This window comes from Felis catus, chromosome A3 (assembly GCF_018350175.1).
Source record: "Felis catus isolate Fca126 chromosome A3, F.catus_Fca126_mat1.0, whole genome shotgun sequence".
Classification (NCBI taxonomy): Eukaryota; Metazoa; Chordata; class Mammalia; order Carnivora; family Felidae; genus Felis; species Felis catus.
Genome location: NC_058370.1, coordinates 42,741,353 through 42,757,373, shown reverse-complemented (window position 1 = coordinate 42,757,373; position 16,021 = coordinate 42,741,353). Strand labels below are relative to the sequence as shown.

General features: G+C 46.7%; 1 protein-coding gene across 1 annotated transcript in view; it reads right to left on the bottom strand.

The window, feature by feature from the left end:
• Nucleotides 1-991: 991 nt before the first annotated feature.
• PCSK2 (proprotein convertase subtilisin/kexin type 2) overlaps nt 992-16,021 on the bottom strand; it is a 275,158-nt gene continuing 260,128 nt past the window's right edge. Inside the window, exons 11-12 of the mRNA XM_003983799.6 lie at nt 13,867-14,094; nt 992-3,989 (exon numbers count right to left, since the gene is read on the bottom strand). Coding sequence (XP_003983848.2) covers nt 3,503-3,989; nt 13,867-14,094 — 715 coding nt within the window. The 3' untranslated portion in view covers nt 992-3,502. The remainder of the gene's footprint in view (nt 3,990-13,866; nt 14,095-16,021) is intronic.

Genomic DNA, 16,021 nt, shown 5'->3' with positions numbered 1-16,021 from the left:
GTACTGGCCAATGCATAGTAGCTCAAATGGTATACAGTAAAACCTTGGATTGTGAGTAACTTGTTCTGTGAGTGTTTTGCAAGACGGGCAAACATTTCTAATAAATTTTAACTTGAGACATGAGCGATGTCTTGCAATATGAGTAGTACGTGATGCCGAATGTCACATGATCACCACTGAGCCAATGGTTCTTGAAATTCCCTTTGATATACAAGTGCTTTGGATTACAAGCATATTTCTGGAACAAATGATGCTCACAAACCAAGGTTTTACTGTATATGTAAATCTCCTTCAGGCTGAACATAAAAGAGTGGATGAGTGTCCTCCATGGGTTTTCTTCTGTATAGTGATTTAGCAGTCTTGTGTTCTGATCACAACCCATAAGATTGAAGATCAAAGCAGCCTGAATCCCTGAGTCTCTGGCCTTGGGGAGTCACCTGAACCCTCAGGAGAATTAGTGTGAATGATATACTTTTGCTGTGTTAAGCCACTGACATTTTGGGGCTGTTTGTTATTACAGCATAACTCAGTCTAGCTTGATGAATACATTCTAGACTAGTCTTTCTAAAAGATTTTTGGCCACAACCCACAATTAGAAATATTTTACCTTGTGAGCCAACACACACACACACACACACACACACACACACACACACACACACATTCAAAGCAGATATTTTAAGAAATACTTACTGATATGCATGATGTATTCCGTTCTATTCCAGTTCCTATTCTATTCTATTTTATTCTATTCCAAAATGTTGGTTTTGACTCCCTAAAATTTTTTTACAACCTAATGGGATGTAACCTGGGTTTGAAAAATGCTGCTGTAGATTGTAGTTTGTATATGATTTATTTTCTAATTATGAATCTCTCAGGCAAATTTATGAAGGCAGGCTTTTTATTTAGCTCTCTCTTTGGCAACTTTTTATCATCTGCTCCTAGAACAGATGAAAGTGTTTTTATAGAATATATATCACATCCCACATAATTTCTGGAAGGTAATGCTTTATTGTTAAGTCTCCCAATTTACAACATGTCTTTTTAAATTTACTTAAAAAATCCTGTCATGGGGAGTAACAATGTTAACTTGAGTAATCATTATTCACTTATTTTCATTTTTTAAAATAAATGATTATAAATAACTGTCTCTTGCGTTAGGATCAGGGATATCATAAAAACCTCACTAGCTGGACATATTTGTGTGTTAATACTGGTGCAAAAAATGAAATAGAGACCAAATATTTGTATATAGCACTATATATATTTTTATATACTGTATACTCATATCAAAACTTGCCATTTCTATTAAGAAGCTGATAAGTTACTCTCTAATTTCATAAATTATACCACAGCTGTGAAAATATGGACAACTATTTTATATTTTTGCTGCTATATAAGACATTTAATGTTTATACAGAGAGCTGCAAAAATCACAGAGGTGATGTAATGGGAATCAATGAACATTTTCACCTGAATTTCCACCGGCCTTTTTCTTCAGCCAGAATCATCTTGATAGTCTCTGAATATTCTTTTAGAGATGAATATGGTGTCTGTTTCTTCAATAAATACACATACACACATTTTAGGTATATGTGTGTATATACATTTATACAAGTGTATATATATATACACATACATACACACATGTATATAGTCTACATATGTATATATATTTCTGTGTGCACTTGTACACATATGCACACATAATGTCCTTTGGTTTATTTTCAGACTGTTAATATGAAATGGATTTTTGATGGTTTCCATTAATTTTTTCTTTAAATCTAAAGTGGTTTAAAAAGACCTTCGTGACAGGTAATAAATTTCTTTTAAAAATCATAAATATTATTACATTTTAAAGCATCGTATAGAGAAGGTCAGACGGTGTTAGAGAAGACAGAAATTCATGCCAATATGGGGGGGGGAGGAAGAAAATGGGTTTTCCAGAGTTTTCTCTTAAAGTTGCCACCTTCAGGGAACGGAACCTAGTGCCCTGTGTTGCTGGCTTTAAAGGAAAGGCGCTCCGAGCTTTGCTACATGCTCCCATGGGAAGGAGTGGTTGACCTGTTCTTGGGAATCAAATCAAACAAATAACTCATTTCTTGGGAATGGGTGGGCCTTGGGACTGGGGATGAGGGGCAATCCTTGGGTAGAAAAACAAAGGCATGACGGGTCAGAGAGCATTCCTATTTGGTTAATGAAATGGTGCTGTGTCTTTGGGGGGCAGGGAGAGACACCTGTCTCCTTTGGGTTGCGTGTTGAATATCTTCATGGATCGCGTAGCTGTCAACATGGTGACTGTGTGCTTTCCCTACGGAGGCCTTCTCTGGCTTCCTTCGGGGCCTCACGTGGCTGAGAGATGAGTCAGCATTCCTCCTCCCACCCCCCCACCCCCACTTTGGCAGAAGAGGCTTCACACAAATGGAGGTCCACATCTTCAAACATGCCCCTTTTCACCCTTCACACGCCTCTTCTAGAACACAGGCCATTTCCCCAACACAGCAAAGAAATCACAACCATATGTTCTGGAAATCAACGCCCGAGTATATGTGTGCCAAAAATACTCATCCCACGTCTCACTTACATCAGAGTAAGAAGCCCCAAAGTGTTTTGGGAAAAGGAACGTTCCTGTGTTCTAAGCTACTAAGCTATTCTTTACTAGACATGTTGCCAGACCCGCCTTGCCTTTTTTTTTTTCTTTTGGATAGCTATGTGAGGAACCCCAGAAAATTGGGGCTGGGATGAATTCTATACAAACTGAGTAATTTGGGCTTCTCTAGCAGATTTTACCATAACTCAGAGCAGCAGCTGGTGAAAAGGACAGCCAAGCTACGCAGGTTTTACATGTATCACGCTGGCTGAGTAGGACAACACCTGTTGGTGTTGGTGGTTAAGATTTCCAATGCTCATGCTTTTTGACTCTTTCTTTCCCCAGCCAGTAATCAGGGCTGTCACGATGGCGCCTTTCGCATCATAACCACCATCTACGTCACTGAAGAATCTTGCTAAGCTCGAAACATTTTCCCCCAAAGGATCGACGGCATCTGTTGTGCTTTAGCGATTCAGAGCTCACCTTCTGTTACAATCTTTTTCTTTTTATGTAACAAGTCCTCAGCTGAGACCATGAATAAGCGTTCTTGGAGTCACTGTGCGTGGCGTTTTCAAAGCAGTCTCTTCTCAGGTATGAAAAAAATGGAGGAGAAAGCTGTCCCAGTTTTGTTTGCTGGCTACCACCTATTTGAATGACACAAACAAAGAGCTTAGAGTCACAAATAGGACATAGGTGTTGGTGGGAACACTGTATTTGGGGCCGAGAATGAAAAAGATTGCTGCCATTGTAACGAAAAGAATCACTGACAGTGAGCGAAGCTTCAGATCGGGAGGCTGGGATCGCTTGTGTGAGGGTGACAGTAACTGCGAGGCTCCTGACAGAGTGTGGAAGGAGGACAGAGAAGGCAGAGATGGGGGAGGGGGGGAGGCGGTGGCGGCCCCGGGCGCGGTGCTAGTTCTCGCGCAGGATGCTCTTCAGACTTCTCTCCACGGCTTCATCCAGCTCCTCCTCCAGCTCCTCCTTCTTGGACATGGCCAGCTTGGACTGGTAATCCCTCACAACCTGGTCAATGTAAGGGGCGCTCTGCGTGCCATGCAGCATCAGTGTCCACTCCTTCAGCACCCCCTTCTGGGGGGTGCTCCCGACAAACCCCAGCTCCAGGGTCCAGGTTCCTCGGGCGTCTTCCCCCCACGTGTGGGTGGTCATGAAAGGCCACTTGTCAAAGCCCACCTTGGAGTCGTCATCCCGCGGACGCCGGCTCAGCAAGATGGACTTGGTGCCCATTGGGGAAGTCATGTTGATGTTCAGGTCCCCTCTCCTGCTTGCATTGACCGTGATGACAGCTTGCACGTGCTCAAGGTAGCGGACGAAGTTCTCTTTCCCCTCACATGCGTCGGTCGTGAGGGTGAGCACCAACTTGCCAGTGGAGGGTATTTTCCTGAGGGCAAAGTGAGGAGATATGGTAAGGGTGGGCACACTAGACTTGGGGTTTTGAAGGCAGGTGCAGGTACCAGGCAGGTTCAGCCTTGGGGCTGATCAGACAGACCAGCGGTGTGACCCCGAACACCTTACCTATGACCTCTGAACCTTCTGTGCGGAAGGGGTGTAGTGGATGCCGTTCACTCCCTTCTCACTTCTAAGTCACCTCTGAGTTCACCTGTGGCTGCCCTGACTGCTTCCCACCTCAGGTATCAGCATCTCCCGCCTTCTTTCCTGGAGCTTCCCCCCACATCATGGGAGCTTCCTCAGCCAAGGTGCAGGGCAGTCCCAAAGTGTCAGGGATTTAACCCCTCAGGGACAACTCTCTACCAGTGGTTGGGATTAGAAAGCCATAGATAAATAGATCCTGGCTTCCCTGTTCCTCAGCAGGACAACTCAGTGTCCCCAGTGGGACTGAGCCTGTTGCCCACAGTGACAACTCGCTCATCAATGCACTTCTGACTGGCTCATCCATCTCCGTTCCTCGCTTGTGTTTCCTGGGGTCATCTCTCAAAACATTGTCAGCACCCAGGTCTCACTTCCGGGTCTGTTTTGGGACAGCCCAGGCTGAGACAGGAGCTCATAATGCCTTTCTTTTAAAATGCTAAGTATCTTGGTAAATAGAAGTTATTGCTCATATGATTATTACTATCATCGAGAAAGCTGAAATGGGGTTAATTAAACCTAGTGAAAGATTGCTCAGTTGACTTCCCATGCAACCAATCTTCTTCCCAGATATGGCCTCCTTTGAAGGCAAGATGCTCAAAGGTTCTTGAGTCAGAAACATAATAAACTACATTTGAGGATGGGACGGTGTAATGGAAAGACTCCAGGCTTCAGGAACAAACCTCTCTGGGTTAGAATTCTCTTCTATGCTTACTGGTCAGGAGAGCTTGGGCAAATTATTTAAATACCTTGAAGTCTCACTGTCCTTATAGCTGGGTTTTATGAAATTAAATAAGACCATGTATGAAAACACAGAGCACAGTGCCTGGATCATGGGGTTTTCCCTATGTGAATATTCTCCCTTGACACGATTTTTATTTTGGAACATAAAATGGCGGGCATTTTAAAGCATACGTCTTGTAGAGCCCATCTACAAAAAGATGATCACACACCCAGCTCAGAGGCAAGCCTTGGTTCTGCATGACCCTTGGAACCAAAGCCACAAACCTGGGAGGGCTTGCCGAAGCTTACCCTGTAGCTCAATGATAAAGTCAGTACTCTCCTGAGGAACTTTCAAAATATATGCTTTAATAGCTTCATGGAATGCTGCTGTATGCACTCTGCATAGATGTTGATGCTGAATGATGCATGAAATATCCACTGGCCATGGAGATCCAGTGATGGTGGTGGAGGTGGTGTACCAAACTCTGGGAAAATCACCCAGTTTGGTGGAGAGCAAGCCTTAGGTCAGCTTTGGAGGTCAAAGTATGGAAGGCCACTACCTAGATCTCTTAAAAAAGATGTATTTACTCACAATAGGGTCAGAAACGTAGCGGGTAAGCTAATACACGACCAACAATCATTTGGGCTCCTGCCTATAGGTAGAGAGCTATGTGGGTAGAATGAAGGTCCAGTCATAGGCGAAGCATCTGTACTATCTGAGCTCATCGTCCTTACCTGTACAATGGAGATATTACTTCTTATACCGAAGAATTGCTGTGCAGATAAAATACATACACACACTCATGTATCGTACAATTACAAACGCCTAGACCAGAACCGGCCATTAGAACTTTCTACAATGATGAAAATGTTCTGTATCTGTAGGGTCCAATATAGTAGCCACCGGCCACATGTGGCTATCGAGCACCTGACGAGTGTGAGTGAGGAACTGAGTTTTTAATGAAATTTAATTTTAACGGTTAATTTAAATTTATTTGATTTCATTAAATAGCCACCTGTGGCTAGTTGCTCCCATACTGGGGAGCACAGATCTAAATTATTTGCATATGTTCATTTGGAACCTGATGCCACCACCATCACCACGAAAATCTCTCGGGCTTCTGTTGTAAGCACATTCTATTTTTGTCAAACTGTGGATCCTGTTTGGCAGGTCTCCCAGCCGCCTTGCCGGAGGCTCCTGGAATGTCCAGACCTCAGATATGAGTGCAATGCCACATTCCACTTCTGAGTTTCTATACAGACAAAGAGGCAGGTCCCAAATGGAGGCTTTCCTTCTAGACTTGAGCCTCAGGGGCTCTGGGACTCCCCAAGAGTTCACTAAGTGACAGTCCCTTTACAAGCCAATTCGTGGAAACCCTGGCAGAAAAGTGACATTGCTGCTCCCGGGGGGACACTGGAAATATTTCTTTGACTGGCTAAGGGTCAGAGATGGCATGGCCACCGAAGCTGGGAATCAGATCCCCTCCACCCACATGCAACGGGGTTTCTGTAAATGAACAACAAGCTCCTTCATACAGGAAGGAAGGTATTCCAGGGCCGAGATGAGCTCTTAGCATAGAAAGGGAGAAATCCATTTTGGACCAAACCTGAAACAACCTTCAAGCACACCATGGCTAAGGGGGCTTCACTAGACACCATGACTTAGCCCGATTCCCTCCACAGCTGCTCTGAGCTTGGACAAATGACTCTCGGCTACCCCCTTCCCTGCAGGAGGGGAAACTAGAAGACAGGCTCCCTGTTGCTCTGCCTAAGGGATGAGAGAGCGTATCCGTGAGAAGGGCTGGAGGAGGCTAAAAAATGATGGGCATTTTGCTCTCACCTTGGAAAGCAGAAGACAGATTGGAGTGGGCACAACCACACCGCTTGTATTAGGATTCACAAATTGTCCCAGCAGCCTTGGGGCTGGGGTGTGCGTGGGGGATGGAGTCCACTCCAAGTATCCCTGGGGAGTCTGGCTTGTTTAGTGCCATGGAGGTATTGCTTGCTTGCAAAACTCTGCCATTCCTGCCCTGCCACGTGAACTGCCCACTGAATGCATGGCGACCAGGCCCCCGAGAGAGGGAACATTCCAGTGGATTCTTCTTGGAATGCTACGTCACTTTGAAATGAAATGAAAAGCCCTGTGTGAATTAAAAGTAGCAAGCTTGGAAGAGAAAGAACGCCATTTCCCCCCTCAGCGGTAAGCTTCTCGGCGGGTATCATGGCGTCCGCAGAGCAGAGGACCAGGATTTCCAGGGGTTTCTTACCACCGTTTTTTGTTTTTTGTTTTTTTTTGCCCACTTGTATTTTCTGCAATGTATTTCTCCATGTATTGCTTTTATGAGAGGAAAAGGAATACAATCCATCCTTATTTTGAAGGAAAAGCAAATCCTTATTTGCTCAGGAAAAGTTAATTTATAGGTCGAAATAGGAGATGGTTGTTTGTGGAATAGCAGAGGAGACTCTGCTGAGATCCTTAAACAGTCCTACAGGCCACATTCTGGAACTCATTCGCTGCAGAAAATGAGGCACCCATCGAGAGGTTGAGCTACTCTCTGAACTTTGAGGGAGTATGTACAGAAGCCTCGTGTTTGAGTCCTATAGAAGGTCAACTCGGGGGCCTGAGGATGGCTTGTAACTTCCTTGCGTGTTGTTGCAAACAGCGAGTGGCCCACTGCCTCGCCTCTAGAAATAAGCACTGCTTCCCAGCAGGAACCTGTGGCCTGCTACCTGTGTTCTGAATCCTCAACCGTGTAAAAATAATTAGTTGCGCTACAGTTGTTTTATTAGGGTAATGATACTATTCATAACAGCCGTCCTTTCTTGGGTGTCTCAGATGTCCGCTCCGTGGCAGGCACAGAAAAACACTCAACAGGTGGGCATTCCTCACACAGGAAGACACTGCAGCTCGGCAGTGACCGGTCCCACCACTGGTTCATGGCCAGGTACATGCTTCTCTCTCCCTCCCCCGTGCTGCTTCCGGCATTCACGTCAGGTTTTAACATCTACTTCCAAATTCACTTAAAATTCCAAGTTTGCCACAGCCTTGAAGGAGCCGAGCAGGCAGATCTCTTGGGTGGGTGCAGGGAAGGGCGGGGACAGCCTGTGCTTCCGCCCTCAGAGGACGTGCGGCTACCGCTGGCCGGCGAGCGGGCCTGGGTTTGCTTTGCTCACTGCACGCGGCTGGCCTGGTGCAGACACTCAGGCCAGTTGTATTTTTCCTTCTAATTTTAGTTGCACACCCTCCCCACTGACTTTGCTGATAAAGTCTCTTTAGAAAATTGCTTTTCAAATTGACTGCTTCCCCGGGAAGATTAATGCTGAGGAAACCCACAGACCTGATAGCTGGCACTCGGCCCACTCAGGGGCTGTTTCTGTGAGCCCCACACGTCAGAGTAAGTGGCTATAGATGCCTCTGTCCCAGCCCCTCAGGAGAGTGATTCATGGTGACCAAGGCCTTTTCTGTCAGTAGCACAGAGGCCTGGGCGCTGCCCTAAGGACCAACCTGTACCACCCTCTGAGTTTCGCAAAAAGTACATCTGGGGCACCGGGGTGGCTCAGTTGGTTGAGCGTCTGTCTTCAGCTCGTGTCATGATCTCACGGTTCATGGGTTCGAGCCCTGCATCGGGTTTTGGGCTGACAGCTCGGCGCCTGGAGCCTGCCTCGGATTCTGTGCCTCCCTGTCTCTCTCCCGCTCACACTCTGTTTCTCTCCGTCTCTTGAAAAATGAACAAATGTTAAAAAATAACAACAACAACAACAACAACAAAAGCACATCTGCCCTAGATCTCACCCACGTGCACCTGAGAACAAAGTCAGGTGTGGGGTGGATGGCAGTGCAAAAGGTGCCAGGGGACGCAGAGTCCTTCCAACAAGGCTGGGGCCTCCTTCCCCAATTCCTCTGGCTGGAGAGCGGGTCCTCCCGCCAGCATTTAGCCAGTACTGCTGGCCGAACATTCATTCATTCAAACAATATTTCCCACGTGACTGCTGGGCACCGGGCACCCTTCCAGGCACTGAGGCCACACCAGCAAACAAGACAGACCAGGTTCCTGTCCCGCGGAGGGCCCCGCTGAGTCAGTGCTGAAATGGCTTTCCAGTGTCCTTTCATTTAACACCAGGCTGCCGATATGGGGTAAAGTTCCGAGCTGGTTGGGAGCTGCTGGGCCAGTCACATCTCTGGGCCCCAGATCCTCTAACTGGAACATGATAGACTTACCGCCTCTGGCTCCAAATTCGACATTTATGTGGATCACGACAGAATGTTATGCATACTGAGAAACTGAGATAAACTGTCCTTCATCACAGCCTGCGTTCTCTGCCTCGCTCTCCTCCTTCCCCCCAGGCCTCACAAACGCACAGAGCTGGGGGATCACGAGGGATCCATCCTTGTCCGGAGAGCGCTCAGAAAACAAGGCCTGCTATCAACGTGTACCCGGACTAAGCTGACCATTCCTCTGCAACCCGGCCACCTTTCTGTTAATTGTGGGCGGAGCTAACTGTAGATAATGCCTTCATGGCATGGCCGTGGGGACGTCTCCACCCCTACCTGCTGCTGCCTGAGCTGTAAAGGAGCAAACACCATAAGCCTTCCTCCCTCTTGAGAAGTCCCTTTCTGCAAACCTTTCCCTCTGTGCAACAAGGGAAGGAGGTTCCAGGCCCAGGGCTTTGACCAACGTTGGAGTTGCTGGTTCTGTGAACCAGAACGATTTACTTTCTCTTCCTGAGCCTCCTGCCCTCTCACCTGTAGATGAGACTACCCCTGCAGCCTCCTGTGATGAAATGAGGCGGTGGGAGAAAAGCCGCAGCCTCGGCGACTGAGAGTAGCTCTTCTGAGCCCGCCCTCTCCCAGGACCGCCTCAGGCAGCTCTGGGCTGCTGGAGTGTCCTGCAGGCCATGTTGGGGGGGAGCAAGCGGTGGACCCGAGCGCAGGGGACCCTGGGAGAGGCACAGGCTGTGAGACTGGGTCGGCTTTCCTTCAGGATGGACTTCTGGACACCCCTTCGCGGGGTTGTTACCCGATGTACACTTCGGGTTCTGTGTGCGTTCTTTAGCAGCCTTACTGTGATGGCATAACGACCAGACGGGCTTCGGGGCCGAGCTGTCCAAGATGGAGGCCGCCTGCCACACGAGGCCACTGAGACTGAAATGAACTGAAATTGGGCCCGATGGAAACTTGGGTTCCCAGGCACATGAGCCACATTTCCAGCGCTCCCTAGCCACGAGCTATTGTACTGGACGCTCAGATACAGAACAGCTTCACCACGGTACCAGCCTTCTGGGCCTTCCGAGTCCCGCAAAGACTGTTCCGAACTCGAACAAGGGCAGCACAGCGGTCAATGCCCGTTGAATGTTTCCTTTGGATCTACCCTTCCCTTCCTCATTTGGACAGTGGTTCCCAGTCTGGTCTCCATTCTGTCACCCTGTTTGTAGACTCTGGCAGAGACAAGGACTCCAGGAGGGCAGTTACGGAGTTTGGGGAGGGGGCCCACCCTCTAGGTGGGTGTTTCAGAATCCCCGCCCCAAGGAAGGTTTTACTAGAGGAAGCCCCCCAGGCCCTTTTGCTATCTGCTGGGCCTCACCTCCTCCAGCAGGGGTCGCTGAGATACACGGAGAGGCTCCTCAAGCGATGGAGTTCTGGCATCGGAGTGCCTGGGTTCAAATCCCAGTTTGGGGCTCAAGAGCTAGGCGTCCTTTGGTGTGCCCTTAACCTTTCTGAGCCTCTTCTCACATGTAATGGCACTCCCCAGCTGCCAGCAGGGCTGTCTGATGTATCACCTAATGTAGGGCCCGAGCACACAGTAGGAGGTCCCTAAGGCCAATGTCATATAATGAGACAAGCCGAGGGGTTACATTCGGATGGGCTTTGTTTCAAGTCTCGGTTAGACCTCTGTGACCTTGAGCACACTTCTTGTGCTTTCTGCATCCGCCTCCCCGCCTCTTCCTCCCTCCCCGCCTCGTGAAGAGGTAACAGTGATGGCACATATCTCCTGGACTTAACCAGGATTAAGTGCAAATAGTGTAGGTCAAAGGCCTCACCCCAGCCACCTAGGAGGTGCTTCTCTCTGAGGCACAACATGGGACCACTTTGCTGTCCATCCTGCAAAATACTCATACCCTGGGTGTGTGAGGTAGGGCACACCCTCAACGGGGTGGCTAGATAGCTTAGGTGGGTGTAAAAGCACACGGCACACAGTAAGTGCCCAATGAAAGTTAATTCCTTACTTACAGCCGCCGTGACCTTGACCGACTCGACCAATTTGTCTGGGCCACGGTGAAGCCTGTCTTACCGGGCAGAGGGGCACAAGGATGAACAGAAATGATTCAGGTGCATGGCAGCCTTGGGAAAACTGATAGGAAGGCTGCAGGAGCAGCTGTTTTTTACTAGCATGTCAAGTGGGGCTTATGCAGCTCTGTTTAAAAAAAGTTATTAGTGGGGCACCTGGGTGGCTCAGTCTGTTAAGCATCCGACTTTGGCCCAGGTCATGATCTCACGGTTCGTGGGTTCGAGCCACATGTCAGGCTCCATGCTGACAGCTCAGAGCCCTGAATCCGCTTCGGATTCCCTCTCTCTCTGCCCCTCCCCTGTTTGCACCCTGTTTCTCTCTCTCAAAAATAAATAAACATTAAAAAAAAAGCTATTAGAGAAAGGACTTGGGCTGATGCTTTACTTTTCCACCTAGTGCTAGCGGGAGCTCTGCTTAGGAGATCATGGACTGGTCATGGACAATACAATGTCCACTTAGTGCCATTTTCTGGGGGTCCAGGGAACGAACAGTGAGGACGGTGGCTCAACCAACAGTGGTTGGGATGTTGGGAGGGCAGTGTAGGTCACAACTTTGAATTCATATAGGAATCGGACAATTATGGCATCTAAAATTCTACATTATGATCTTTCCTTTTCCCACAGTGTGAACTAGGAGTGTCCAAAGTCACAGATGAGAGGGAATGGGAAAGCTACATTTACTGAGTGCCTACTATGTGCCAGCATTATGTCTGTTGTCTTATTAAGGTCTCCTAGCAGCCTGGTGAGGAAAGAGAGAAGGAGGTTTTGCTTTGGGAAATAAGGAGGGAATTCAGGGGGTATAAGACTTTAGATGGCAGAACCCCCTACATATTAATTTGCACTAACTTGTAAGGACAATGTAGCTTTTCCACATGCCGGAGTGGTATCAGCACTTCCTCAGAGTCTGCCATCAAAGAGCCCAGAGATGTTCATATCCCATTACAATTACCGACGGTATCTTCGAGTAGCATTTTGTTTATCATTGCTGCTCTGAAATGATTGTGGCCATTAGACTTGCATTAGACTCCTGCCGCTAGGAGCTTTTTACGTAATGTGTTGATGAGAGAAAGGACATACATTACTTCATCACGAATTTGTTTTTCAACAAATTTTTATACCTAGTTTTCAATATCATTGGCTTCCTTTCTTTGTAGTCCTATGTATTTTATCTAGTGCATCTAAAAACATCGTGCTGAGATGGGGTCCGTAGACTTCACTGTCCTGGCAAAGGGGCCAAGGTACAAAGGTTGAGGATTGCTAAAAGAGATGTTCAGGGAGGTCAAAAGTATTGTCCCAGTTTGGTGAAATCAAGAGTGGAGTCTAGGTCTGCGTAACTGACTACAAATCTGCAGAGGATCTAGGACTGAGGGTGAAAAGAGAGGGAGGATGTGCTCTGGGCGTCTCACTCTGACCAAACTCAGATGATCGGCAGAAATGAGGCCAGGGTGGGTGGTTAGAGGGATGGGTTTTAGCACTATTTAAATGACATAATCGCAGGTGTGTTTTCAGAATGGAACACTGCACAACAATGAGAGTGAAGGAGTCACTACTGCACATGAGCACTGGGGTGGAGCTCATCAACATAATATTGAGTCAAAGAAACTGGATACATCCCTATCATGTGATTCTAGTTAGATAAAGTCCAAGAAGTGGTAAAGCTAATCTATAGGGACAGGAATGAAAATGGTTGTGTATAGGACGTGGGGATGAACCGGAAGGGGGCACGAGGAATCCTTCTAGGGTGATGGAATGTTCCATCACGTGATCGGGTGGTGGCTACCTAGATGTATACATCAAAACCCAAATAATACATTTAAGTTCTGTGCGTTTCACTGTATGTAAACAATGCCTCCATTAAAGATAATAATGATAAGAATTGCTACTTTCATCTTACTGACGAATCAACGAGGAGAGAAATTAAATACAAGGGGTCCTTATTATTCAATCCTCTTGCTGTGATTGGAAGTTAAAAGGGACGTAGGTGCAGGTGACCAGACTGGTGGTTTCTGTGTGGGGAACTCCTCACTCAAATCCCTCCAAATGGCTATCTACCTCACTCAGAATCAAATCAAGTCCTTACGCCGCCTCACCAATAGAACGAATAAGAAAATTGTGTTATAGTCACATAACAGAACATTGTTTAGCCACGAGAATAAACCAACTACAAGTACGCTAAACATGGATGAATCATTCTGAGTTAAAGAATCCAGATATAAAGGAGAAGACAGTGTCTCATTTCATGTATATTAAGTATAAAACAGGCCAAATAATCTATGGAGTTAGAAGAATAGTGGTTACTCTTGGGGAGGCCATGATGGAAGGGGACACAAGGGACTTCTGAGACATTGGTCACGGTCATGGTCTATTTAGTGATCTGGGACCCAGTTACACTGGTTGACTTGTGCACTTAAAAATAATGGTATAAGCCAGTGAAACAATAAAGGATCACACCTAAAATCACGGGTTCAAAGTCACCTAACTGTGTTCTACGTACATGGGGCTCCTGGGCTTGTGCAGCTCTATAGCTCTGCCTGGAAGCTGGTTGTCCCTGAATCAAATCCAGTGTATCTCAAGCAGACAGAGAGGGAATCTGAGATTGTTGCCAATGCCACAGCACCACCTCTGGGGTGTTTTCAACATGCAACTGCCACCCCCCACTTACTCAGGGTCCTGCACGGAGCCTCCTACACAGTGGAATCTCTCGGGCACAGTTTTCCAGTCTTTAGCCATTTTCACCATGGCGCCTGCATCAAGGACCCCGTAGCCAAAGAGGTGATTAAACTCCAGGCCAACCCCATTCCTCCGCCATTGATGGACCTCGTCGTGAAGCTGGTTCCGTTTGGAGGTAAGCACAGTCAGATGCTGTATGTCTCTCCAGGTCAGACCCAGGCTGGATACCAGAGGCAGAGAGATTTGAGAACAAGGGTAAGGGGGAGGGCACAAGGCAAGAGAGAGAGAGAGAGAGAGAGAGAGAGAGAGAGAGAGAATGACTAAGCACATATACCCTTTGTAGGATTTGGAACATCTATGAACTGCGAAGGGAGGATTTCCATGCACCATCTAGAGCCATTATATATATCTACATTTAAACATCTTGTCTTTCTTACTTAAATAAATTTACTTCAAATGCACATTCTAACACACACTGGAATGGCTGAAATGAAAAAGACTGATAATACTAAGTACTGGCAAACATGTGAAGCCACTGGAGCCCACATACTTTGCACATGGGATTGTAACTTGCTGCTGATACTTTGGAAAACCATTTGGCTGTATCTTCTCATGTTGTCCCAGTGTCCAAGCTATGGACCAGAAGTTCCATTCCTAGGTATGCATCCCCCCCAAAATGTGTGTATATATCCACCTGACGTGTACTGGAACGTTCACAGGCCCAAACGACAAAGCCCCAAATACCCAGCCACAATAAAATGAATAAGCCAACTGAGGTGTATTTATTGGATGTGAAATACTGTCCTACAATGAGAACGAATGAACTATAGCTACGCTGAATAATACAGATGAATCTGTCAAATGGAATGTCACCCTAATGAAGCCAGACACAGAAGAGAACATACTGTATACTATTTCTTTTGTTTAAAGTATCAAAACAGACCCAAGTAATCTGTGCTGTTAGAAGTCAGGTTAGTGGTTAGTCTTGGAGGGGGGGGCTGGAAGGTGACACAAGGGAGCTTCTGGGTGAAGGCAGTGCTCTGCTTCTTGATCTGGGCGTTGGCTCCATGGATATGTTCCATTTGTGCAAATGAGGCTGTCATTTCTTCAAGGGCAGAGATGGTATCTTCAGCATATTCGTGTCCCCTGGGCCCAGGACAGCAGTCCTTTGTACGCTGTTTGTCCGGTGAATAAGCACATCTGCTTGCAGACGCTACTGTCTTTGGAAATCAGCGTCTAATATAACTCACTGCCTGTGTTTTTCAAAGGGCAAGTCAGACCCATCTGTGGGCCAAGAAAGCAACTTAACTGCACAGATTATCTATGTGGGCTGCACATTAAAATCTTCTGGTGAGACATTTCAAATCCCATTGCTTAGGCCACATCTCAGACCAATTAAATCAGAATCTCTGGGAGTTAGACTCAGGCTTTGGAGATTGTTAACACTTCCCAGGCCAATTCTAGTAGACAGCTAGGCTTGAAAACCTGTGATTTAATGAATGGGACTATCATTAAAAAATGAACAGAACAGAACAGAAAAGAGTAAGAGCGTGCATTAGCAAGTACTACGGGAAACTATTTTTCTTGGAACTGTGTATGTGTGTGTGGTGTTGGGTTGCTATGCAAAATTTATTCCTGAGAGTCATAATCAAAAACTTGGAAAAACCCTGCACTGTGGTTCTCTTTAGAAGTCAAATAATTCAAAAGACCAGGAACAACATAACTCATTTGATTTCAATACATGCAGCGTTCATTGGTTCAAAGCCTTGAGTCAGAGCCAAAATATGCCAATGATTCATGTACTCTTGCAATGCAGACCTTCAGCTATTAAGGAGAAAGTTTCAAGGAAGGTCACTGCTTGTTTGGGAAATTTATGAACATATCTTGATATGGTTCCCAGGACCCAGGTGAATGGGGTGAAACTTCCAGAAGTTGATTATGACTAAAAGCTCAGTGTTTTGGTGGAATGAGATTCTGAATTAATTAAAAACAGAAGAGTTGATAAATGAGGAGCTGGTGGTCTCGAGATGATCTGACGGCAGGCTGGCAGGTGGATTATCGCCCATCTTTGCTGGGGGTTCTGCCACAAAAACATGCAATGCTTCCTGGAGCTTGGAGAGCTCGTTAGATATTTCTCCACAGATTTA